Source organism: Dicentrarchus labrax, unplaced genomic scaffold (genome assembly GCF_905237075.1).
Source record: "Dicentrarchus labrax unplaced genomic scaffold, dlabrax2021, whole genome shotgun sequence".
In the NCBI taxonomy this organism is placed as follows: domain Eukaryota; kingdom Metazoa; phylum Chordata; class Actinopteri; family Moronidae; genus Dicentrarchus; species Dicentrarchus labrax.
This window is the reverse complement of record NW_026136705.1, coordinates 23,510,238-23,537,373: the sequence shown is the minus strand read 5'-3', so window position 1 is coordinate 23,537,373 and position 27,136 is coordinate 23,510,238. Positions and strand designations below refer to the sequence as shown.

Genomic DNA, 27,136 nt, shown 5'->3' with positions numbered 1-27,136 from the left:
CATGAGATATTAGGTTTGTTTTTGTTATTCCATTATTAAAACTATAACTATTAATTACAACTAAAGCACTTCAACACCAGTGCAGCTCAGTGTAAGTGAATAGGAAGAGAAGAGTGTCTGTGAATAAACGTATGGGTATTCCACTCACCCAGGGAAGGGCAACAGCACTTCCTCCTGCCAGTCCTCTGTCTCCTCACTCTCACTGTCCCCTAGCGCGCTGTCTGAGCTCTCGTTGCGCGGTATCTCCCAGTCATTGACGGGCACCGCTTTACGCTTTTGGTCCTCTTTGCTATTGCTGCTTCCATCCTGGGGGACGGGGACTGACAACAGAAGACCCTTGTCCTGCTCAGCAGAACAGCTCCTGCAGCAGCAGGTGTCGGAGGAATCTGAAGACCCACACCTGCACCTCTTCTGGACTTCCAACAAAGTGTCTCCCTTTCTGCTGGACCCTACCTCTCCACTCTCTGAACCTAAACAGACACCCAAACTGAGACCCCCAATGCCACCAGGCCGAGGGACCCCCGAAGGATCCAGCAAGTCTTTGTGCATACTGCCCTTCTTTCGTTTGGCCACATCGTCTATAGTCCTAGTCTCCACAGGGTTCTCCAGGCTGAAATACTCATCAAAATTGTCCACACAGTTTGGGCTCCACTGGGGCATATTACTGGAAACCCTCTGCAGGGATGGAGCCGCCTTGGTCTGCTTGGTTTGGTCCTCTGATGCGCTGGGGTTGATGGTCTTTGAATCTGCTACACTATGCAGCTGTTGCAGCAACTGTTGGTGAAGCGGATGTTTGTCCTTGTTTTTCTTGTGCTTTTTGAAATCCTCCTCCACCTTCCTTCTGCGACTCTCTGTGTCCGATTCTGGAGACATGGAGTCTCCAATGAGGAAAGTGACTTTTGTTGCCGGCTCCTCCTCTTCTGTTAGAGTCAGAGCCATGGGCCCAGTCACTATGTTTCCCGGTATCATCGGTACTGGCACTGCAGCAGCTATGTTCTTATCTGGGGGCTTCTTCTCTAGAGGGGTCCCCAAAGGCCGAGGAGCCAGCACTCTAGTGGGCTGGTTCCCCATACCTTCATCCATCCCAGCCTCTGCCCCAGAGTTTTTACCCTCTGTGGTGACAGGAGTTGGGGATGGACTTGATGCAAGGGTTGTGGGTATGGATGGGACAATAAGTTTCAGGTCACCCTTGGTCTCTGTATCCAGCACACAGACCTGCTCCATGGGGGAGGCAGAGCCGACACGTAGCACCGTCTCCAGGCGGGCCTCTGTAGCCAGTGGGCTGCTAGACTCCCTGCACAGCTCCCTGGGTTCAACTGTTTCTGCAGTCCTGATAACAGGGTTGTTACCCTGACTGTGTCCCGTCTGAAGCACACTGCTCCTGGACCCTTGACTCTCACTGCTGTCCTCCTCGTCCTCCTCATCCTCCTCATCTTCCTCCTTGGGTGTGGGTCCAGCGCCGTGCTCCACCTCTGTATCTGTGTATGTGCTGCTCTGGAGGCTGTTGTCTGACCTGTAGCTGCTGTCCTCTGCCTCAGTCTGCTGGCCGTGGGCCCCTTGGGACAAGTAGTCCCCACTGGGTTTATGGACGGTAACCAGAACATATTCAGACTCCTCCACCTCTCCTTTCCTTAATGAGGTGGTGATGAGGGAGCCAGGCATCACAATGGCCTCATCCTCAGCACTGTCCAGCATGTGGGTCTCCAGCAGCTCGGAGCAGCGGATGAAGTAGGTGAGGACATAGAGGAGTCTCTGGACCAGCTCCTGTCTGCGGCCCACCACCACTGTCCTCGACAGCCGCACCGGTGACCCAATTGACCCGTAAAGGTCGCCTACACACAGTGTTGAAGAAAAAAAAAACAACAACCCCAAGACATTAGCATCATTGAACGATTGTAAGATCTGGAAATAAAACTGTTTATATTCATATTTTTGTGATTTGTCAAGTTTAATATTTTTCTTACTGTAGTTGGGTGAGAATTAATAGATATAAAGATGTGATTAGTTAAACATACCCAATTATTTATTTTTTAAACTAAAACAAGTATAAACATTTTTGGCATTTTGCTTTATCTGGATAATGACAGAGAGTGATGGGAAAGGTGCAGATAAAAAAGGGGAAGACAAGCAGCACATCTGTAACTTTTTTTGACAATACCATTGTCTTCTTAATCTCTGATTTATCTCAATTTCTTCCATATTCTTTCAAACAACAAATCAATGCTTTGGTATGCAGTTCTCAACTATGAACACTGGGTGTCCCCATGAACTCACTTTCTATGTCCCCCATGTCACTTGAGGTGAAAGTGTACTACTGAACATGCTCATTAAGATCTGTCTGTGTATTTATAGGATATTGTTACTTGTAAGCGCCCATAAATCAGCTACTCCCACAGGAAACTGTTTTCACAGAATTGCACCTTCCGCTGATGCAACATGGTCCACTGGAGGAAGTAATGTTTCCACTTCTCATCCACCAAGGATATACATAGACATGGACAGTTTAAAAGTATAGAAAAGTGTCCAATTGATGTCAAATGTTCAGACTGTTATTGCTGCTGCAGTATTACTACACCATAATTTGAGGACTGCATATTTACCACACCTGCAATCTCTACATCCATGTGAAATGCTGCTACAGAGATTATTTAAACCTAAGTATCTAGTCTTAACTTGTCTCCTGTAATGATTAACAATGGCAGGTTAGGATATGTTCAAGCTTCAGCCGAGATGAAGACCAAACACAGGTGTTCTATTTGACTCCCCAGGGACACAGATGCTTCCACAGTAAACAAAGTTGCTCACTGTGTGTGTGTGTGTGTGTGTGTGTGTGTGTGTGTGTGTGTGTGTGTGTGTGTGTGTGTGTGTGTGTGTGTGTGTGTGTGTGTGTGTGTGTGTGTGTGTGTGTGTGTGTGTGTGTGTGTGTGTGTGTGTGTGTGCACATGTTTGAACTCCTCACCTAGCTGTGCCCAGAGCGGGTTGTAGGGGTGCGTCTTTGCCAGCATGTCGACGCTCTTGGAGGAGTGTTTCTCGAGGAAGATCTTGATTGGAGGCTGCCCATTAGGCATGACGGTGGGCACCCAGGCCAGATGATTGGTCAGGATGGCTGTCAGTAATGCAGGGAGGAATCTGGAATATCAGACATGGGTTGGTCAGCAGAGAGTTGCGGGGAAATCAAACATGTTTCCTTCAACAGATATCACTTTGTTTCTATCCTGACCTTGTTTGGTTAGGTTAAAGGTTCTCTTACTACATAGAAAACTTCAGAGGTTTTCTTTCGGAACTGGACACCACATTCACTCATTATCCATTGTTTGCAACACACACAGATGTATGCAGACACACATACACACACACACACACACACACACACACACTATTAGCATGATTCACTTCTCAATTCTGACCACAAGTGTCTACTTCCCTTCCTGTCTTATGACTCAAGACTGTCATGGTACTCAAGTTCAATCACGTGCTCAAACACGGACGTGACTGCGGCAGTAATCATAACCACCAGTCATGGGAATACTGACGGGATGCCTCAGAAAAGACATGATGTGATACAGTAAGTTCAATGGTTGCCAGGGAGACACAATCCTTCAGCTGCGAGTCAACATCACATAGAAGTAGTTGTGTGGTAGTCATCCTAACCAGCGCTGGTGGAAATAATGAATTTAACTGAGAAGCAATGCTAATAAAGAAACACCAATGGTTGCCTAGGAGACGCAGTTTCTATTCACGGTCAACATTTAGAGAGCATGCAGGGATTTAAAGAAAAGAAAAAGAAACTGAACTGCTGTGTATATAGGGACAGACATAAAAGTTGAAGACATCCATTCAGGCTCTGGTAATGTAATGGGCATAAACTTAATGACTAATATGGTAATGAAAAATTGTTACTTGCAGCCCTAGTATGTCCCTAGAGCATGAAAGCTTCCAACATGCAGAATATACAGGGTTAATCTCTACTGTGTCAATCAGGGATCAAGATTAGAAAAACACATATATCTTATGAAAATGTTAAGTATGTCCCTTAAGATCCACTTGATGTAATAATTCACTTTAGTGTACTGAATGCTACTCAAAATCAACTGTACTGAATACGGGTGCTATGTTCAATAAAGGCCTTGCTACCAATTCATAAATGTACAATTAGCAGTGGTTTAACGTGGCTTTGTAACAGCAACAATAAGCAATTTGAGACTGGCAGGGATCTTCTCATTCACAGCTCCCAGTGAGGCAGACAAATAATTGCAAAGAGAGTGAAACATTCACAGTGTGTGTGTGTGTGTGTGTGTGTGTGTGTGTGTGTGTGTGTGTGTGTGTGTGTGTGTGTGTGTGTGTGTGCTTAAGTGTAAGAAATGCAGGGACAAACTATAGAAAGTGTATGAGGGAGAAAGAATGAATAGTGTGTGAACCTGCCTGTGTTTCTCTGTTGATAGGCTCGTTCAGGATGTAAAAGCAAAATAACAAACTAAGACTAAAACTATGTGTGTTTTGTTTTTCTTAATGTCTAAGTGCTGCCATGTATGCCTTTCCTTATTTATAACTGTGAGCTTGCTTGATTCCTGTTCAATATGTAGGCTGGCTTTGGCCACACAACTCCTGAAACCACTATGTAATATGACAGATGTGTATATTCTGATGTAGTTCCCTTGAGCTTAACGTCCTGCAACATTTTAGAAATTCAGTGACTGTTGGTGGACCAGGTGTGAGTACAAGAAGACACTCAACTGGTTCTTGGAGGCCTGCTCCATCAGCAGGGAGAGCTCCCTCATGAAGTGACCGCAGAGCTGGTTCTTCTCCGACGCTCCGGACATCATAGTCAACCAGACGGGCTCAGCCACGCGGGGCATGGTGTAGAGGTCGCAGATGGTCATCCTGGAGATGAGGTACGGCAAGGGAGGGAGGGATGAAAGAGGGACAGGGCATGGAGAGAGCGAATGAAAGGGAAGGAGGGAAAAAGAGAGAAAACAGACAGAGAGAGAACAGACACGTTATTGTCTCTCGGGGTAAACAAAAGAGATCTCAGTTCACAGAGCTTTGCTGTCTGCGCTAAGGCCATGGGAGACCCTGGTTGTGTGTGTGCGTTTGTAACAGTCCGACGAACTTGCGCGCACTCACACACAACCCTGTCTCTTGCTCTGTACAGTGTGCGTGTGTGTGCTTGTGTGTATATGTATCTGTATGTGGCTGAGTTGGGGCATTTGTCCATTGAGAAGGACTGGAGTTTCCATGGAACGTGGGGCGTGTTGGTGAGCATGTCTCGGCTAGGGGCCAAGCTTTGACACAGGGGCAGTGGGGAATCTCTGCAGCCTGAGGAATGTGGAGAATCAGGCGTTTTTAGTTTCGTCGTGTTTAGCTGAAATATGGACTGCAGCTGCAGGATTCTGGCTTTTATCTGCTTACTCTAATTCCTTGAAAACATTTTTTAAAGACCATTGCAATCTTCAGCAAACACGGCTAATACAACAGCATAACCAGCATAACAGTGTAATAAACTATAATAAATATTAATAATAATCAAATATAATAAATCAAACAGCTGCTACCACACCAGGTAATCTGTCACAACACACAAGGAATAAAAACTCAGTGCTGTTTTCCAAACTTTATTTAGTCTTACTGGAAACTGTAGGAGATCTCAGGCTGTAAATGTTAATTCTGCAATAAACTCACAACCTCTTTGACCTGTTAAGAACCTAGTGACAGAGGAGATGCAGACAGGCTGCATGCTGAGAGAAAGCACAGGTGTCACCCATTGAAAGTGACCTTCACTAGAACTCCAGTATTCCAGTAATCAAGCTATTTTAGGTTGATATATTTTTCCAAGAAAAACAGGAAGTGCATGTGTAGTTGTTGTTTATGGGTTTATAAGAAGAACCTCTAAACAACTGGGTGTGAAAAGAACGAATGAATTTACAGGCACTACTATACAGTTGTTGCAAGCAGTTCTTTTTTTGACTAAAGAGTTTAGTGCTGTGACCCTAAACCTGTCCTAGATTCAAGATTAATAATCAACAGAATGACAGGAGGAGTTCACTGTGGTAGAGTACAAGGATGACAACTTTGAGAAAATTGCTCATCCTTCAAAAAATAACTCACTACTAAAATATAAACAGCTGCAAAAAATAATAATTGATTTTTGGCTCGAAAAACTGCCACTGTCATGTCTCTCCAACAAATCAATCATTCAAGAAGAACAAGCCATTACAAGCGTGCCAGTGCACAAGAAACAGAAACACAGTACTAAGAGGCCATAGCAGGGTAAACAAGAATGGACTTCACATCACTCGGCACATGCAAAACATGTCTCTGATGCTGTCCACATCTCGCTGTCAGCAGGGCAGCAGAGATGATCCATCAATTTGGACAACAGCGTCAAATGAGCTAATAATGCTTTATTCATCCCTGTGTTATGAACACGTTGACTTTATATGTGGCCTTTTTAAGCCGCACTTGACCCCGCTGTCCAATTGGGAAAAGTCTGAGGCTGAGCCAGCACTAGATGAGCAGGAGATCTAGTCTCAGTCTCTCTGCAGCAGCTGTTCAGGTGAACTTTAAGAGCGCGGCTGTGATTTGAAATTAAACTGATGCGTCAGGCTGAAGAGCCTGATTTAAATTACCTCACTATGGAGGGCAGCAATTCAAACATTTCTGACCTCATCTACGGCTTTTGATTTTCCTATGTGCTGTGAGCCACGTACAGGATAGGAGAGGATATTGTGGTTCCAATCATCAATCAATAACCTCAATTTGGGGGGAAAACTGCAGCATAGGTTCATATATTAGCACCCTGATTCAAACAGCAATGTAGTTTCTGAGCCAAAACAAATGTGTCAGTATTACTGATTTACCACTTATCATAGCCAGATGTGTAGTATATAACAAAAATGTATGCATTATACATTTTGCAGGACAAATTTGAACTGTTCAGTGACTTCTATACTTTCATAATATACTTTTGCTTCAGTTCACTTTATGCTATTATAGGCCCTTAAAAACCAACATGTTGGGCATGAATGTTGCTTTAACAACAAAGAAATTATTAATTATTAATTTAGAGTCCCACAATTTCTGGTGGCTGCAATTTGGTAAATACTTTTATTCAATGAATATTCTTATTCAGAGCTGTTTTTTATTTTTTTTATTTTATGTATGTGTGAAAAATGGGAACTAGACTTCTAACCCTTGGGTTATGTGGTTTTTCTTCTCTTAGTACTCCTGTTTGCACTCTGTAGACCCTAGTGTAACCCCAATATAGGCTGGTGTCACATTTATGTACACATGCCTCCGTTAAGTGAGCAGCTTATCTTTACCCGCAAGTGTAAGTATTTCTGTGTGCCAACCCTCCAACTACGTCAAAGCAGCATCAAGCAAAGGCATTTCTTCCAGTTTCCTTCTGTAATGTTCCATGAAGTCCAAACCCCTTAATGGCAAAGGTGGCTACACTTATATTTAGCAACTGTCTGAAGGTGAGATTTTACAGATATTTTGTTTGTCCTGAGCAATAGCGTTCCTCCTGCTGGCACTCACATATTATTTACTATTCTGGTGCTCGTGGCTAGTGTCGGAGGTAGATAGGGTTGCCACTCAGGAGGCTTGGGTTGCTGTGGACGGCTGCCAACAGGCATATGACTGCAGCAATGAGGGGACCTCAGACAGAGAACTGCCTGCCAGAGTGTGTGTTGCAAGGGAAAGTAGTTGTGGAGACAAGCATGCGTGCGTGCGCACACGTCACAACTAAAATCAGTTTGCTTGTTTTATGAGTACCAATATAGCATGTCTTATCCATACACACAAGCACACAAGCACACAAACACAACTTTGGAACCTAATCAGAGTTCAGAGTTTATCAGAGTTTATGATTTCATACTTCATGTCATCACAAGTAATGATTGAATACAACTACAGAGTAGTTGTGATGCAGAGTTGAGAGATAACTGGGAGCTTCTAAAAAAACTCTGGTCACATAAGCTTCTCTAAAAACAACAACCCAAGCCCCAAAGCAAGAACTCCCAGCATGCACTACAGTTGCAATGCAACATCTATGGTTTGCAAAAGACCGGTGGGGAACAGTGTGTTTCTCCTTTCTTTCACCCAACATATTTCAACATGTCTTACTGGGCTTAGAATCCATGTTATCATTTTTTGTTTATTCACTTAAAAAGGAACAGAAAAAGAACATCTGGGGATGGCAGAGACTGTTAGCATCACGCTATCCGCACACATAAACCATGGTGAGCATTAACTATTAATTGCTGTGACACTTCAGCACACGGCATCAGTAACTGGGGCAGAATTACAGAATCCCTTCACCTCACCTCTGTTACCTTGAGATCCCATAAATTCACCTTACACAGAGACACTAGACGTTCACTGACAGTCAGTGATGGAATGTAACTGTAATGTAAGTAGGTAAATACATTTACTCTGTACTGTATTTAAGTACAAATATTAGTTACTTATACTTCACTTGAAAATTTTCCTGATATAGTACTTTTTACTTATACACTAACATTTGTCTGACAGCTTTCATACACTCACTGTATTCCAATGTTACTTGTTGTCACAGCGTGGTAGTAGTACTTTTACTCAAGTAAAGCATCTTAATACTTCTTACACCATTGCTGACAGTAATCATGTAACCAATGCTATAAAGCATGTTCTCTTGCTCCTTTTGCTCCTTCAACATTTTAGCAATGAAAATCAGCATTTGATTCAATATTTATGGCAGTTATGTATCAATGTAATGTCACCAGTGAACATAAGAAATATTAAAATAAAAAAAATGCACAATTTACTGCCTGCTTGATATACCTTCACAAAAGAAACTGTAAATGATGCCTGGTAGCCCACTAGCGTAACAAACTATGGTTGGAATGAAAGTCACGTACAAAATACTTCTCAGTTTATTAAAGCTGCCCAAATGTTAGTACCATAACATGAGTAACACAGGTTAAGTATGAGGACTTGGTGACCTACTTAAAGAAACATTAAGAGTTTGCTACTGGTATGGTATGTAACTATAATTCAACAAGACTAGGCCTTGGATAAAATTTGCTCCCATGTCAGATGTAAATACCAGACGAGTCTTAAATGTAGCATCCATTTCCTGAAAACAGATTTTTAATGTCACACGTTTCCTAAGTCTCCATGATGTGGAGACTTTGCTATGTACCCAAGAGGAGAAGGAGTGTTTGGCCACAGTACATAGAAAATGAATAACAGTGATGTTGGCTGGAACTGTGTGTTTTAGAGTCTGCTAATAAACATGCAGTAAAAAGACGGTAAACATGCTGGTTTAAGAAATGTGAGTCATTGTGTTTGGCTGTTTTTGTCCCATGGAAATCATGTTGCTCTAATGTATGCTATATTGTTGAATCCCTGTGTTATATTGCAAGATAGTCTCAGTTATATAATTATAAAGTTATAAAGTATGTGAGGTCTCCCTATTACAGAGATAAAAAGTTGTTTTAATGTGTTTATGACATGTTTACAAGTTTGGCCATGAAAGAAATAAGGAAAATACAGATTATGTAAGATTGCTGTCTATGTCATAGTGAGTGAATGTGAGTTGTTGCCCAACCTGAACTCGTTAAGACCGTCCACCATTCGGCTGTAAGCCAAGGCCCTCTGGCTGGCATCAGCTGACCGCCGACTCATCTTCATGGCCTTGAGAATGATACAACACAAACGCGCATTGAGATATTTGGCACTCAAGCTGACAAACAAAGTTACAGGAAAGGTGGAGCAAGGAATTTGTAAGGGAGAAGAGTGGGGGGGCGGGGGGAGAGATGGAGGGTGCCAACAGCAGACACCAGTAAACCGAACTGCAGATATAGAAGGTATGACCATTGACTGGTCAATCTGACAACAACTGTGCTCATTACAACAGCAAAGGGTGTAAGGTTTTCATTGAGTACTGTCCATATGTCACCACATAATGAATTTCATTGACAGGCTTATCTCCACAGTGTCAATCAGGGAGGTGATCCAGAATACAAACGCAGTAAAATGATCATCTCCCATTGAAAAGCATAAGGGGAAACACACTTCTAATACCAAAAAGAGAATCTTTGTTGTATATATAAACATTAATGTCGACATCAAAAAAGGGAAATTAGTGGGTGTATAATCACAGTCTAACACAATAATTCACCTGTTCGATGGAGCTCTTCAGTTTGTTCATGTGGCTTTCAAAGAGAGGGAAGTGGGAGAAAAAGAAATCCTGGAAGCGGTTGTTTTCTTCAGGGTTGGGGGACAGCATGAAGATGACCCCAATGGCAATCTTCTTCTTCCGAGCCACACCGAGGCTTGGTCCACCACTTTCGTCAGACATGTTGAAGCTCTCCTCGACTGACCTAATCAGTTTACACAGGGTAAACAGGGAGTCAGCTCCAGTGCAGAGGCAGACCAATATCACTTCCAAATATCAACCCTAGTACTTTTGCCCATAAAGAAGTTATCTTACCTTACATATTACCTCACGTAACAAGTTAGAATTTACTGTTTAGTGTCTTTTTTGTACAAATTCAGCAGGTTAATACTCTGAACTACTGCTTAAATATGACCAGTATATATTCTTTATAACCAGTTTCAACACTTACGCAGAAAAAGAAAAAAAAAACATATCAAGAGACACTTTAATCCGCGCTTTTTTCTTTACTGTTGCAGCTGGTAAACAAGATGCTTTGGTGCTGCTGAACTGGAGCGCCTGGAAGATTAGAGTACTCAAAGGCCGACAGCTGCATTTACAGTGACAGGCCAACACAGCATCCTGTCTAGTCACAGCACTGTGAGTGTGTGTGTGTGTGTGTGTGTGTGTGTGTGTGTGTGTGTGTGTGTGTGTGTGTTTGTGAGTGCATAGCAGCAGAGTGTGTCATTTTCCCAGTTGTCTGCTGGATTCTGAGGAAGCCCTAGGACAAACTTTAAAAAAGCCTTACAAAGGCCCTGAGCAGGGAAGAAAAATTAAGAAGGGGTTAGTGATTGGGAGTCTGTTAAGTGCGTGTTTGGAAAGTTATACAGAAAAGGCCATGGACCTTCAATACACTCCTAAACGTCACTTTCACTACTCAAAGTTTACGTGTGAAAACCTAGACGCTCTGATTGTTCTTCACTGCATGTACAGACGATATGTACAGGTTTCTTGAATTGTTCATCAGTATAAAATGTCTTTGAATTCTATCTTGCTCAGGTATGTGTGCATGTATGATTGTATGTGTCTCACCATCGGGGGAAGACGCCATTTTCCAGGCTGGTGGTTTGGCTGCGGAGCCATCGGCGCTGGTAGCTTGATGCACAGCTGCTGGTCAGGGAAGAGCCAGGAGACGGGAAGGGAGTGATCAACAAGCTGCTCAGAGAAGCTAAAGGGAGAGAAGGAGGGATGGAGAGAAGTTTTGGAGGTGGATAGAGACGAGGAGAGGAGAAGAATTAAGAGAGCAAGAATGAGGAGAAGAAGAACAGAAGAGAACAGGGAACAGATGGAGGGAATGGTGGGTGACAGAAGAGAAAAAGGACAAGAGTGAGTCAGACAAGTGCGTAGGGTTACTCATTCTGAATGACACTTTGTACACACACACTACCGCACAGAGCTAGACTGAAATCTAGAGGACAATAACTGTTCTTACTAAGACAAAGAACTTGAAAAGGGCAAACAAATACAGCACACAAGACACAAAGATACACAAAAACACATCCAAACACAATCATCCCTCTTTAACCTTTCCTTAAAACACAGTCCCTAAGTACTGGATAGCTTTCATATGAGATCTAATGTCAGTTAGTCTGCTAACCGTCACATGCTGCAGTTGTTGGACAACCTGGCTTTACACCAGGCTGGCATGGTAATGACAACCTACCCACACCCACCCACCCACCCCCCCACACCCCCATGGAGGTGAGTTATTTAGAGTGTGTATGATGTTTAAAGAGAAAACAGTGCTGGAGAGCTATAGTAAAAGACAACAGAGGTGGATGGGAGGAGATCTTGTGTCACAGAGGGACGTGTTATGTATTTGTGTGTGTGTGTGTGTGTGTGTGTGTGTCAGAGTAAGATAAAGAGCTCTCTTGCCCAACCACAGTGAGGGGGGGTGGAGAGAGTGGAGATGAGAAGACAAGGCTTGAATTAGAAGCTCATTTACTAGTAGCAGGTTTTGAGAGCTGCTATATTTATATCTGCATGTGACCCGGGTTTGTGCAGAAAGCACAATTCCCCTCATACCAGTCATGCCAGTGGGACATGGTGGTGTTTGTAGAGGGGGTAGGGGGCAGAGCAGAGAGGGGACAGGGGTCAGTTTCCATTGCACAAGGTTTTCCGGACCGTAGAGGCCCTGTAAACACACTTCCACACTGTCTTCAACCCCTGCATCATCTTCTTTCTTTCTGTCTTTCTGGTTTTACTTCTAACATTTCAGGGTTAAAGAACTGACAGTGGAGAGAGGAATTGTGCCTCTCTTAGTCAGCATCTCTCACCTTTCTCACTCTCTTTCCATACACACCACAACCAGCCTCGATAGGGGGCAACTATGGGTAATTTTAATGAATGGAAAACTGTCTGCATGTGCAGCTGCATACCACATTAGTGAAGTCGCAGCTGAAGCACCACCAAGTACCCAGTGCTTGTGTAACTGTTCACTCTATTGACCTTGAACAGTGACGTTAAAGAAGGTCATCCATTTTGACCCAGGAAGTGCTTAATTAGCTGAATCACTCATATTTTTGGCAATCCAGACAATGACAGCCAGAGATTAAAAAACATATATGGGAACCTGGGATGTGTTTGAGGTAAAAAGGATGGGACAAATAACTCTCTCAAGTGTAAGTAATAGCCCAATCATTTCCTGACTTACACTTGATCTTCTCTGTTCCTTGACAAGAATAAATGTGAACCCAATTCAAAGCTAAATCAGAGGGCTGAAAGCTGTGTTGAGTGTAGGTCAATCCAGGCTTTGTCTCCTAGTCTCATTAACCTACCTGATCTGGCGATGCCGCTGTCCCTCTCGTCGTAAAGCCCTCGGCCAGGCATGTCCATGGGGTGACTGTGGCCTGTGAGGAAGGGAGGACGAAGACAGAGAGAGAAAGTAAAGAGTTGGGATGAGGGTGAATGAAAGGGGGTTGAGAGAGGGCAGAGGGTAGGAAGGTAGATGGGTGATAAATAAACAGAAAGAACAGATAGAAGGAAATTAAGAAGTGAAAAGAGTGAGTTAGATGAAGGGAAGAAAATATAAGAAGTGAGAGGGATGACAGACAAAAAAAAAAAGAGACAAAAAACAACCTGTGAGAAACAGAGAATGTAATCAGCTAAATGGAGCACCGGGGCATGCTGAGGATGCTCTTATGTCTACCCAGTCAGAGCCTTGTAGTGCTCTTCTACTCCACAAACGAATATAGCTTCAGCATCTGAACTATAGAAAATATCTATTTGTCCCCATAGAACTGCAATCATTATTTTTTTTACTATAAATCCTCTTGCTATTGGCTGTCCAGTGACTGCAGCACCATGTGTAAGGGTTCACAAAGTACATACAGTAAAGACTAGATTGAAAATGTTTGAAATGGACGTTTAATCCAGCAGAAAAAAATAAAAACAAAAAGACCTAAGGCAAGGCGGCTTATTCAAAACAACCGTACCACCATTAGACTTTGAACCACAAAAATAAAAGGGTTCAAACACAAGCACGACTCATTCCTGATGATTCTCATGCTGTTAGTGCACCATTTGTTTTTCGTAACACAAAAAACAGGAAGTGTAAAAAGCAACACAAATACAGCAAAAAGCACTACTGCTGTAATAGGCTATGGCTCACTGTCTTACTCTCTGTCACTATCTACAGCAAACAGCTGCTACAGCTTTAGTGTAACTTTCTTCAACAGACACCATCATACGGATGTCACCGAGCCTGTTTGCATGTTCTCAAATGTCCTCCTTGACACTTCAAGGCAAAACGGGAAAAATGTCAATGCGTCCTACAGGTGCGAGGTGTGAAAACCACAAAATGCAACATTTCAATGTGCAGTTGAGATGATAAACGAGGAAGTCATCAGGAGTGTTTGCATGTGTGTGTATGTATGTGCTCTCCTGTGGAACATTGTGCTTTATAACCATACCAACATTACATAACTGACAGAGCTACATGCCATGCCAACCTAAGGGTGCCCTAGACAGGACTGTGGGTAGGCAGCATGGCACAGGGAGAGGCCTTTTTTCTAAAACTCACCACCACTTCACTAAAGGGCAGAGGTTTTAGGGAGGGGGGAATAACCACTGAGTACTTTTGACAAAGGAGCTCTCTGATCAGCATATCATGAATGATAGAAATGAGTTTACTGTTCTATAGTTCATTATTTTATTGCTGCACTCAGTCAAAGTTGTCAGTTAAACACTTAAAGACTTTGAGTAGCTTTCTGGATTGTTCTGTCTAGTAAACACACACACCTATGTACGTACTTACTCTTCCTGCTAGAAAATGTCAAGCTGATCAAAAAGCTCATCAGAGATTTCAGTTCATTTCTTTACAGTGATGATAAATGGGCAATGAAGTGGGTGTCATATTATGAGTCTTTGGCACATGTGTCACTGAGGATTCCCCACTTTGCCCACCTATACTATGCACAGCATTTTAGGAAGTGGGATTGTGATTGAGAGATTACTGGTTCAAATACTTGGACAGAATACAAAGTGGAATATTAAGCAACCTTTTTCTTCCCTTCAAACAGCTACTGCCAAGGTGCCCTTGAACAAGGCATTTCACCACCAGCTGCTGAGATGGAGTGGCTCAGCGGCCCACAGCAGACTGTGTGTGTAACTGTGTGGATGTGAGTGAGAATGTTACTGAATGTGTACATGCATGCACAAGCAAATGTTCTCTGCATCTTTAAAGGTTTATAAGGAAGAAAACAGAAGCTTACAATACAAGAGTCCACTAAATACTGGCAGCATAGTAAAGATGTTGTCATGGTTGATAGTTAAAACTCACATAAAGCCCATATTCATTGCCCAAGTATCATGGTCACTGTCAAAGACAAGTTAGTGAAAGATTGTGAGTGAAGAACACAAAGAGAATAAGGAGAAGGAACTGACAAAACTTAAACTAGAACTACAGCCACCGACACCAGTGAGAACCCGTTCACGCCATTTATGCATGCGTAACACTCCTGCAGCCCTGGGTCGGATAGTATTGGCAAATATCTTTTATGATTTGTTTGAACCTTCATAGCTGATGGGTGAGGTTTTATTTTACACTGCCATTAGCAAAACAAAGGAACAGAAGGTGTTTGAAGCCATACATATCCCTCTGTGATTTAGTCTAATGTCTTAAAGCAGGGTAAAGTCTGCCTCTTCGCAGTTATTTGGTGCTGCCTGGATTTAAATCCAAATGTTCTAACCTTCCCAAATGAACAAATTTAAGCAAAGACATCATCTTGTTTTTTAAGAGGCACATACCAAACATGTCTGGTGGGAACCACCTCAAAGAATTGTTTCTGCAGCTTCTATCCGACCCAGGTTATTTGCAGACGTGCTGTGATATTGCATGCTGTGACTACTGCTACCACTTCTAGTGCAAGAATCACCACACAGGCATGCAGCTGATGAAAGTCAAGGTCTGTACAACCACTACTACTGCAATTACAGCCTACACACACGCATGCAACTGGCACACATCAGACATGGCCAGTTTTAAGCGCCAACCTGAAAAGAAAGATGCGCTCTTGATGAGGCGCAGAGGGCCTTGTTCAGAGAAGGCCCGTCGAGGGCTGCAGAGCTGAGAAAATCCTGCGCAGCACAAACAAATACATGGAAAAGTGGAAAGGGAGGAAGAGGAAAAAAAGACAAAAAAACAAAATATGAACCATGGTTAGTGATTGAGTAAGGAGGAAAGCTAGCTGCCTCCTGTCATCCGACCAACTCAAACAACTGAGTTACAGGAGCTTTTTAGTCTGGAGTGAAATAATGACCATCATCTGGTAGGTCAGTCAGTCAGTCAGACAAACAAGAAGGCTGGTATCACTCACAGAAAATAAAGCTAATCAAATAAATAAATTATAGCTTTAAGTCTTTTGATGATATGATGATTTTTGTTTTTTCTGTGAGGATGATTCACAAAAGGATAGAATTTGCCAACAGTTTCTTTCTATTGGGAGGCTGAAAACTGATACCAGTTTCACCATGAGTAATATGTAGACACATCATGAGTTTCAGGAAAGCACCAGAAGAGTCACAGCAGATATATGCTAAGTGTTTTATAGGATAACAGTTGATTCTGCAAATTTGATTAGAAAACTTTTTCTTGCAAACCAGTTTGAAAGTTCTCCGACTGTTCACCAGGTTAGTGTAGGGGAGCAGTAAGGGAGAGCTGTTGGCAGAATCTATCCAGCCTGGTTTGTATTCAAACAGGAATGTTAAAAGGTTCAGAAAGAGAAACAAAATCTGCTGCTTCCTCACAGTTCTACCAATGCACTTCAAATGTGTAAACTAAACAAAACACTGAAAATATTCCATACAGTCAAGTATTCCTCCATTAAAGTTGTTTGGGGTTTATTCTCAAAGGGAGTTATAAGCACTGAAAGTTACTGAGGCCACATAAGAAACTAAATAAAATATGAATATGTAGTCGTAGGTGTTCTGCAAGTCCTATTATGAAGAAGGTGACTATGTGTCTGGCTATGAGCAAAACAAAAACAACATTTCACCTACTTACAAATCACGAGTGAACTGAAAGAAAAAACAGGAGGAGTGGCATTGGTGGCTTAAGAAGGTTTGGTGTGGCACTGGGTTTCTCTGGTTACCTATGTTCCCTAGTAGACTGTTGGCCCCGCTGTTTTGATCAGGCCTTAGGGTGTTGCTGTCCTGTCCAATGAACTCCAGGCTGTCCTGTAACCTGTGGGAGATGAAACAGAAAAAAAAAGAAATAAAATTAGGTTTATGTAGATGATTTTAAAACATCCCATCGCACAATTATATTGAACATAACACATTTGGCAAGAAACTAAACACAACAAAACAACTGAATAACATTGAGAAACAGAGACAGGCAGAGTGACAGTATCCCCAGTTGACATAAAGGAATATAGACCATAACTGAGACAGATGGAGAGGGGGAAAGGGAAAGAAGAGATGCATGTGCTGGCTTATGGAAGAAGTTGCCATAGGAATCAGAGCGAGAAGTGGGTGTGTTTGTGTTGATAAGCGTGTGTGTGCTTACGTGTTGAGGCTGCCATACACGCTGCCTCCCGTCCTGGCGGTGAAGACCTTACTCAGCATCAGCTGAGGTGGCGATCTGATTTGACGATAGTGCAGGGACAAAGATCATCAGGATGTGTGCTCAATTCATGGGCAGGTTTGTGTCTTTTTACATCCAACCTTATTTGTCTCTTCTTCAACCTCAATTCAACTTCTCCTTTTCTTTCTTGCTCTTGTTTCCTTCCCTTCTTTATTCACTTACTGTACTTTACCGCACATTTCAACAAATTTAAGAAATAATCCCAAAACCCAGAACTAAAAGCCACTTAAAATGTCAAAGCTATTTTTTATTATTATGCCTTTTCTAGTACAGATGTTTCATTTCAACATTAAATGTAAACTTTGACACATGGTCAAAAGGATGTGTTTTGTTTTTATTTCAGTATCAGCTGTGAGGAAAAAGACACTGATGTATCCCTATTCCTCTTACCTGATCTGGTGGATTTTTAGTGTGGAACCCTTGTAGCTCATAGCCACAGAACCGAACATCATTTCCCCCAGCATGACCACATCAGACGAACACCTTGAACCCTGTTGAGGAGAGGAGGAATTTTTAATGTTGTTACCCTTTAAGAGCAATGAACTCCAGAGTGAACTGAATATTTTTTGGTCTAACAAGGTTACCTGAAGTATATATACACATGTGTATATGTGAGAGTTTTGTGTGTATATCTGCTTATGCAGCTGCAAATGTATGAGTTTGTATATGCATAACTGCAGAAGAATAAATATGTACGTTTTTCATCTCAGATATGGGTTACCTGAAAGCGCAGGCCCTGCTCCTTGGTTTCCTTGGTTTCGGAGGTACAGGAGGAGGAGCTGTCCAGGGAACTGCTACTTCCCCCTGTGGGACGGAGCTGGCAGCATTTCCCGAACATCTTCACCTGTCCCTCTGCGCTCTATGGGGTAAAAAGAAAACAAAAAAGCGTATTATAGGCCAAATGCCATGAACACAGGCTTGTCTAACTATGCAGAAGTTACATCAAAATACACTTCACTTAAAGGAATAATCCTCATATTACACCTATATTTATTTGGGCTTTTGAGGTCAAAGCATACCAGCCACTTCAAACCAAGTACATTCAGCAGCAATAATTAAACATTGCATTTTGGATGTGTTACTTCTCATCCTCATAAATAAACAACAGAACAAAAGGAACAATTGATGCAACAAAAATGACCTGGAACCCCTTTTGTGCACACTTGCATGAAATCACCCAGAAAGATACAGACATTTATGTGTTTAGTTCTTAAAGGGGTTTGTTCCCATTTATGTGGGAACAGTCCATACACGTGGGAATAAATAGAGTCAAGAGGATTTTATTGCAGGGGGATTTCAGTTATGGAGGCCTTTGCTAACATAAACATGAGAAAAAATAACATTTTACCTATAAAAAGTCACACTTTGTCTAATTTCACCCTAATGCCTCAACATTTTCCCAAGTATGAAAAATAAAAAGTCACTGGCCCATATCAAGTACACTTCATAATGGAAAAACATAACTGAAGTTCAATTGTTCAAGTTGAAAACTATAGAAACCAAACCCAGAGTCACCCATGTAAACAGCAAACTAAAAGCAACGTGAGCTCAATCAGCCTGTGTCATGTGCCTTCTCAACTTGGCAGAGTATTCAAGAGGAATGCATTTGGGAGGGTGGGGAGTGGAGGAGGAGGAGGGGGGGAAGGGGGGGGTGTGTGTGTGTGTGTGTGTGTGTGTGTGTGTGTGTGTGTGTGTGTGTGTGTGTGTGTGTGTGTGTGTGTGTGTGTGAGAGAGAGAGAGAGAGAGAGAGAGAGAAAGAGAGAGAGTGTGTGAGTATGTGTTTAGCTAGGCTCTGGTAATGGCTCACTTGAAACCACGCTCGCTGCCAATGAGGAAGAGAAAGGAAGGGAAAAATGAGAGGGAGACAAAGAGAAACAGAATGAGAAAAAACAGGCAGGGGAAGAAGGACTGTTTCTGCTTCCTTCTGCTCTTTTAAAGCACATTAGTAAATACTGTAGACATGTATGCAACTTGCAACGGTGCTTTTTTATTCTCATTAATATGAGTGATTCTGTAACAGGCTTTCTTATGCTAATGAAGCCAAACTGAATCTGAGTGAGCGTGTGTGAGTGTGTACATGGGTGTGTGTGTGTGTGTGTGTGTGTGTGTGTGTGTGTGTGTGTGTGTGTGTGTCTGCTGCAGTGCAATGTGAGGTGTGTACACAGAGGCCAGCAGCATGTGACTGCCGGTCATATGACTCTTTCGGGAACTCGTGATCGAGCAGCACTGCAATCATCCCCTCCCTCCCTTTCTCTCTCTCTCCCCCTCTATCTACCACTCCAACTTCATCCCTCTCTATTTCCTGCTGCTTTCTTTCTCTCCTTTAATACATCTATCTTCTTTCCTGGACCAGATTGTTTCCTTCGTCTCCACCTCTCTCTTTCCCTACATTTTATCCTTTCCCAACCCCCTTCTCTTCATCATTCTCTCAACTCTTTCTTAACCATCCCATGCATCTCTGTCCATTCCTTGTTTCTCTATTCCTCATTCTCTACACTTTGTTTGTTCCTGCTGTTGATCTCGCTAAAATAAATTCCTCTGAGTTGACGGAAAAAACAACATTAAAAAAAATGAAAAGAAAAAACAGACATCATGTGATAGAAGTCACACAGTGGCTGGCGAAGCCCTAACAATGCAGAATGCACCAAAAATATTGACATCGGCCCAGGCAGAACTCACACACTGCACAGACTCCTCTTACTGCATTTCTCTATGCATTATCCTGCGCTCACTTCAAACAAATGTCACTGTCACCTACACTGCATAACCCTACTTATTGTGGTTATATATCTGACACTGGTCCAATCCAAATGTAGGGCTTGAGTAAAGCCACATGAATGAGCTGAGAAAGTTGCGCAAACATTAAACAATCACATTTTTAATGTCAGGGTGTCACAAGACAGTCAGGACTGTGTATCTGTGTGTTTCTGTGTGATGGCAAGTTATGGACATGATAATGAGGCAGGTGGACGGACAGATGAGAGAACGCGATACAATACAGAGAGCAGACAGAGAAAACCTGGTCATTAGAAAAAGAGGCAGCAAACAGGCAAGTGAGACCGAGTTCACAGAGAGAGAAAAAGACAGAGGAGGGATGGGGAGGTGTAGAGTGAGAAGCTTAACACTAGGAAGAGAGGTAGAGTATGGCAAGGCGAAAAGGGAACAAAAACAAAGAGGTTGAGGTAGAGACAGATCTAGATTCTAGATTCTAGATTCGGAGAGGGTGAGACCAGAGCAGAGACAGACGAAGACAGACAGAGAAAACAACAGACAGCAAGTGACACGGCTGTCATGTGAGGATGAAAGAATGCTGCTTACACATGGGCTGTCAGCTGAGGCTATTATTATTGGAGATAAGAGCACCAGAACAAACCAGTCAGGGTCAGACAGAAACGCACAGCAGCGAAAATATCATGCATGTTATTCATAATTAAAAAAGGGCAAAAGGAGTGGGCCTGTGCGTCACTGTTTGTTGGAAAAAATCAGGTGAAGTACAGGAGAGGCCATACACCCAAAGCTGGTAGTAAAAAAAGACTTAATTGATACGTTTAAACGTGTTGTTGTACACACCCTGAAAGACTGGTAAGCTGTAGTAAAACATTTTTTATCACCATGTCTCAGGCTGACATGGGTGTGTTCACAATTAACCAACAGAGTCTCATACACTCACTAACACACGTACATAGACTACCTGTTTGACATATAGTAAGATTTTACAGGTGATATTTGCCTTCAGCTTAGAAAATGCAGAGAAAATAACACAAATAATCACTGACCTAGTTGAATAAAATTTAGAATCCTTTAAACCAATAGAAACATTTTAATATTAAGAACTTCTCAAATGGGACAAAATAAATACCATCATTTACAACTGCCCTTTTTATAATAATACAAAATAAAAAATGAAATAAGTCATTAAACCAAATCAAATTAAAATCTGTATCATAAACAAAGAACACACCCACAAACAGGACTTTCACATTGTCCAACAGGACACATTCTCTTCCTACCACGCTTGATCCTTCAGGTCAGACGACTTTCACGGTGGGGCAGTGAGGCGTCCTGCAGGATAAGCAGGAAAAGGTCCAGCTTGTGTCCTCTGAATGTCATTAAACTGTTACCTGACTTCTTTTGCATGTCACACCTCTGTGACTGCTTGTGTCCGTCTCTCTAATCTCAAGATTTTAAAACCTTTTAAATGCTACCTCGGATTGAACTGAACAAAAAAAGAAAACATTAGTATCTGTGACTGGACAAAGCTAATGAAGACAAAGTATAATTAATAGGGAGGATAAGAAATGGGAAAGGGAAGTAAATGTCCAGGAATGTGAAAGTTGCACAACAAACATGTGACTCACAGTGATAGGGGTTTCCTCCGTGCCCCTCTTTTTGGCATTGGAGTCGAAGAGGACATTTCTGCCGCGCCTCTCACAGTCCTGGTAGACTATCAGCCTGATCTGACTGGGCTCCAGCTGGGGGATTGGCCAGCTAGATGGAAGAAAGAATAGAGATGAGAGAGGGAACCAAAGGAAGTGAAGACAAAGTGATGAGAAAATGGCAGATGGGAGATAGGTAGGGGGCTGGTGAAAATAATGCACTGAGTACAAATAAGCTGATAAAGTGGCAAAGATCACTCAGATGAAACAGAATGAATAAGAAAAGTGAAGAAAGATCTCACATATTCATAACATCTTTCAAGCATTTTTCAGAGTGTCTTCCAGGGAATATGCACAGAGAGAGACAATGAGATCATGCTCCAGCAACAAAACACTTCCAAAACAATCTGGTGCGGTGCAGTACAGAATGAAGCAGTGGAGATAGAAAGCTTTTAAATTATGAATCTGATAACTGACCACTAACACAATGAATAACTTTGTTTTAACAAAACAATAAAAACATTTTTTTGACTTTTTCAGACATTATTAACAGAGAACCCGTCATTAAAAGGTTCCTTTGTCAAGGAGGGTCTCTATATCCAAAAGACAATACTTCGAACATCAGAATAAAGAACTATGTAAATGAAAGACTGCACTACTTGATTTCATTAAAAGAGTACTGCACAACTTAGCATTACACTCTGTACTACTGTTTACTGTAAGCCTGATAATGTTACAAAGACATCTTTTTTTATTTCATCCATTCCTCTTCCTTCTCAAAACCCTGGTACCTACATTTTCCACAATGAACCTCGATCACAGATAGTTCGGTTAAATATTTGGGTGTGTTATGCTAGTAGCAGCTGATGTAGCGTCAAGCCACTAGCCTCAAGCAGAGATGAGAAGAGGGCTCTAGAGGTCTTGTAATTTCGCTTCTTCTAACTCCACAGATTTTTTTTGCCTCCATTTTTAGACTTCTAATCTTTAGACATAACCAATGCTGACACAAGTGACATCACTTAAGGCAAATTATCAGATTTGAGACAGCTTATTCTGGAGAAACACAAGGCTTTATGCAACTTTTTTCACGTATGCAGTAGTAGTCCCCAAAACCTGTAAACAGACTTTGACATGTAAAAATCGATGGAGCTCCCCTTTAAAGCTGATCATTTATTGTTAATAACTGACTTTGTTGTGTTGCATATTTTACCCATAGTGGAGTTACGACTATCCAAGGTTTCTGCCAGATATCCACATGACCAGCAAACTGGCTACGCTCCGAGCAGGAAGGAAAAGTTAGAAAAGATGTTCGAGCAAGCTTTAAAAATCTGTTCAGGCCATCATGCCTCCCAGTGGGCATGGGAGAGCTAGCAGACTCCATGCCATAGCTACCGTTCATCGATCTCATACCTCAACCAGTAGGGAGCAACAAAGATATGCCAAGAGGACCTGCTACCCACCCACCACTACAGATTTACAGTGTACCCACCCACATAACAAGCAGCCAGTGCAGACACTCACTCAGCTGATTTCATCCAAGATAGGCAAGAAATACAGCCCTTTTTTCTTTTCTAAACCACGGAATATTTGTGTCTGTGCTCACATACTGTTTATTGTTTTCAGCTTCTCCCTGCTTTACATTCATAAAGTTACACATGTGACAGTCACTCAGTATAACCAGTCTGCAGCTTCAACACATGAGTTGAGTCACCATTAACACTTTGCTCAAGACAATGAGCCTTATTCCAAACATTACTGTAGACTGTAGAGTGCCTATATCATCATCATCATCATCATCATCATCATACTTTGTCTCTACTGTGGCTGGTCTCAACTATATGAATCTTCAAAAATTAAACTACTAGCCAAATTCAAATATGTCAAATTGTATCATAGTCTCTTCTCAGATGACTGCACTCATTTTTGAACATTTATGTGTTTTCATCCTTACTCTTGTGATTAGTTTTAAAGAGGCAGAGCTCAGTTTGAAAAATGTGATGTCACATATTTCTCTGAACCAATCACCGGAACCAGTTTAAGTTTTAAACTTAAATAAATAATAGCAAAACATTAACTTTGATGCTTATTTAATGCCAAAAAATGCCAATCAAGACTCCATTAATCAACAATCAGATAAGCTGGGGGCTGTTCGAGTTACTATAGCTTAAAACCAGTTATTGAATAATAATGGATTAGATTTATAGCCATATTGGGGATTCAGGGGATTACATTTTTAACTGTTATAGACTTCAGCGGTGGTACATTTCTTCTGGCAGGAAACACTGCCCAACAGTTAAGTAACAGCTAAGCTGTTTTCACTGGCAGCTACTGCTCCATGGCTGTTGCCAAGCAACCCATGATTTCATTCAGCTCATCTTATTAATGCTGGTCATCTCAGGTAATATAGTAAAGGATGATGTTGCATATTTACTAACAGGCCTTCACCGGGCTCTGGCAGTCTCCCCCCCCCCCCCACTTTTGGGGAAACTCAGTCCCCTGGTTGATTTAGTAGGGGCTATAAAAATGACAGGGGATTGGACCAACAGATACACAGTCGAGGATTTCTGTCTGTTCTGACGGATGGATGGGTCAGGCAGATGGACACAGAGCTAGACCTAATTATAGCCTTTTATTGTGGAGCAGGGAGAGTCCCCAGACACAAGTGTTTATAGTAAGGGTTGGCGGGGAGGGGTAGAAAAGGAACAGTTAAGTCCATTTCACTTGCCAACACATAGCCCACACAAGCCTATATTCAAAAACAGCATTTAAATTATTGGTCAGTAAGCCTCGACAGGGCAGGGAATACCTTTGTGTTGGGTGTATGGTCCTGTGTGTGAGAGAGAGAAAAAGTCAATGTGTACATTCTCATGCATGTGAGCTACTATTTACCAAACAAAGGTCGTCAAAATATGACCAGCATTCTTGGAGGCGAAACTATTCAGTGTTGCAGGGAGCAAGAGGGAAGGAGCCATGTGTTGCAGCCTTCTGCAGTGTTAAGTTGTCAAACCAAAGCCATTTGTCATATGGGGCCTGAAGAGGCAATCGCACAAGAGTAACTCTTTTGCGGCAACATTGTACAGTGAGCCGCCTCACCATTTCTGCATGTAAACATCTTGAGCATTCAATCCTGTAGCTCACTTTGTTTTTACATGCCAGAAGCGCTGCCTACCAATATGGAGCAAAACCACCATCTGAATTTAAATTAGGCTCTGTGGGCATGCCTGCTGTGGCACGGTTGTGTATGTGTTTGTGTGAACTGCTAAAATATATACTGTAGCTCCTGTTTTATGTTCTCCATTTGCTAAAAGTCTATTCATAAAATGTAACGCCAGTCAATGGCCTATTCAGGATATAACAGCTATTTTTTTTAAGACAACTATCAGACAAAAAGTACAGGGAAATGTAAACATTTATTTTTAGATTAAATGTACTGAGTCAATTTTTGATAACATTAGCTAACCTCATTGGCACTTCCTGAGGTGTCTTCACAATAAAAAGGCCCACCACTGCTATTTATGAAAACATGAAGCACATGCAGGAAAAGAAAACTATTGAAACGTTGCTTTTGGCATTAAAAACAAAAACCTAACAGAAGAACAGATGCTGAAACTGCAGGGTAACACCACCTCAATTGTCTTTGGTAGATTCAACAGACAGACAACCCGGTCTCTCTCAAACACACATTCAGAGTAATATTCAAGTTGTGTCTTCCTGTAGCTAGTAACACCAGCTCCATCTGTTCAAGAGGCTCCAATAGGCCCTCATGGACCTAGCCCAAATATTACTGACCTCTTAGGCATGTAACAAGTTCTCACAAACTAAGCAAAAAATGCACCACTTGTTGACACTGGTGGAGTCCTCCAATGCAGGTTCTTTGTGCATAATTCAAAGGGTTATTGGTATTTTAACCACAGCTTGTTTGAAGGTTTTATGACACTATACTCAGGGAATAACAAAGAGTCACCACTGTGAGAAACTTCCAATGGTCTCTTGCCATGCATGCTTGTGATTTTAAGTAATAGTAATCCATAATTCAACGACCGACTTGCTGACCGTGATCTTGTACTCCTTTCAGACTAATACAGTGACATGTTAGTGATTGATCTAATCACTCAGGATATATCATCTAACCAGGGTTTGCATGGATTTAAAAGGGATTAATGTACTACTCAGCTGGTGATTGGCTGTTCTATTGTTGCTCTTCTGCTCTTTTGTTTGGCCCAACGGTTAATGGAAGTGAATGTTTAATCACTTTACAAAAAGCAAAAACATCTTCAGTTGACCCCTCCTGGCTCCTGTCCAAGGAAAGACCCAACCTGTTAAAAAGGTGACGCAATGCCTGCCTGGCCTAAATAATGAGCTCAAATTGCATTGTATGGGGCTGGGTCGATGTTCAGCTCATAGGTTTGTGTGTAAGATTAGACATCAGGCAGTTGTTTTAGTCTGTCACATGCCTCTTTGCAATTGGACTACTGCATTTCAGGAGCGGCTTATTTATAAATTTGACTATTCTGTTGGTTTTATCTGTTCAGCTTGTGTGCATTGTTGTATGTTTTGGGTTGACACTATGTTCTCCCATTGAGAAAAACAAATCTTGGAGTAATAATGTCTAAAAGGCCCTTTTTGCAACTATCACTTGAAAAAAATATCAAGTTGCTCTAAAGTTACGTGACCCCATTCACTTTCAGGCCAAATATGTGTGCAACAATTGCAATAAGATGTGCCGTTTTCAGATCAGCCCAGAAGAGATCTGCATAATCTGACACCAAGTTCACTGGTCCCTTTGTTTCAAACATAACAGAGAGAAAACCGAGTGAGATGCAAGGAAGAAAAACAGCATAAAAAGACTGAGCTCTTTTATAAGAAACAACAAACTTAGAGTAAAAAATCTTTCTGAAAGTAACAAAGAGCAAAAATAAAAATGGGTTTCACAACAAGCAAGAGGGAAAAAACAGACAAAGAACAAAAGCTGAAAACAACATATGAAAATAAGAGTGAGAAAGTGCAGCTAACATTGAATGTCGATGGAGAGAAAACCTGAATTTAGCTGAGATAATCATGAAGGAGGTAATAGAAAACAGAAATGCAAAAACATCTGCAATAAACAGAAAGGCATTTGAAAGCAAGACAAGGCGAGAGCAAAGGAGGAAGTATCCCATCAGTGAGCTTGTGACTGTCACAGCGCTGACAGAAGAGAGAGGAGAGTCATTCATAAAAGCAGCACATGACTTCATGACTGTTACATACTTGTACTGCTTTGACCTCCATTGTCTGAACCAAAAATGACTCAAACATATTCATACATACACCCACATGTATTTAGTTCCTTGAACTACCCGTTGATCTTAAAAGAAAATCCCCAGCAACAGTTTTATTCAGGCTACAGTTCAAAGTGCCAAGAAGACAGAAGCAGAGTCTTAACTGTTTGGAAATGATTCACATTCTCAACAAAAGTTATCAAATGTGAGATCACAGATA

The 27,136-nt window shown here is 41.9% G+C and overlaps 1 protein-coding gene across 5 annotated transcripts in view; it reads right to left on the bottom strand.

The window, feature by feature from the left end:
- Positions 1-27,136, bottom strand: part of fnip1 (folliculin interacting protein 1) — a 40,698-nt gene that overhangs the window by 3,910 nt on the left and 9,652 nt on the right. For 2 of the 5 annotated variants that reach the window (XM_051400607.1, XM_051400606.1), the window contains exons 2-14: positions 21,641-21,770; positions 18,004-18,141; positions 17,673-17,773; positions 17,205-17,279; positions 16,789-16,880; positions 15,692-15,775; positions 12,976-13,047; positions 11,231-11,366; positions 10,163-10,364; positions 9,590-9,675; positions 4,735-4,881; positions 2,960-3,129; positions 149-1,832 (exon numbers count right to left, since the gene is read on the bottom strand). In XM_051400607.1, the coding sequence (XP_051256567.1) occupies positions 149-1,832; positions 2,960-3,129; positions 4,735-4,881; positions 9,590-9,675; positions 10,163-10,364; positions 11,231-11,366; positions 12,976-13,047; positions 15,692-15,775; positions 16,789-16,880; positions 17,205-17,279; positions 17,673-17,773; positions 18,004-18,141; positions 21,641-21,770 (3,117 nt within the window). Of the gene's footprint in view, positions 1-148; positions 1,833-2,959; positions 3,130-4,734; positions 4,882-9,589; positions 9,676-10,162; positions 10,365-11,230; positions 11,367-12,975; positions 13,048-15,691; positions 15,776-16,788; positions 16,881-17,204; positions 17,280-17,672; positions 17,774-18,003; positions 18,142-21,292; positions 21,617-21,640; positions 21,771-22,868; positions 22,888-27,136 lie in introns of those variants that run through there. The other 3 variants (XM_051400610.1, XM_051400611.1, XM_051400608.1) reach the window with 3 other exon arrangements.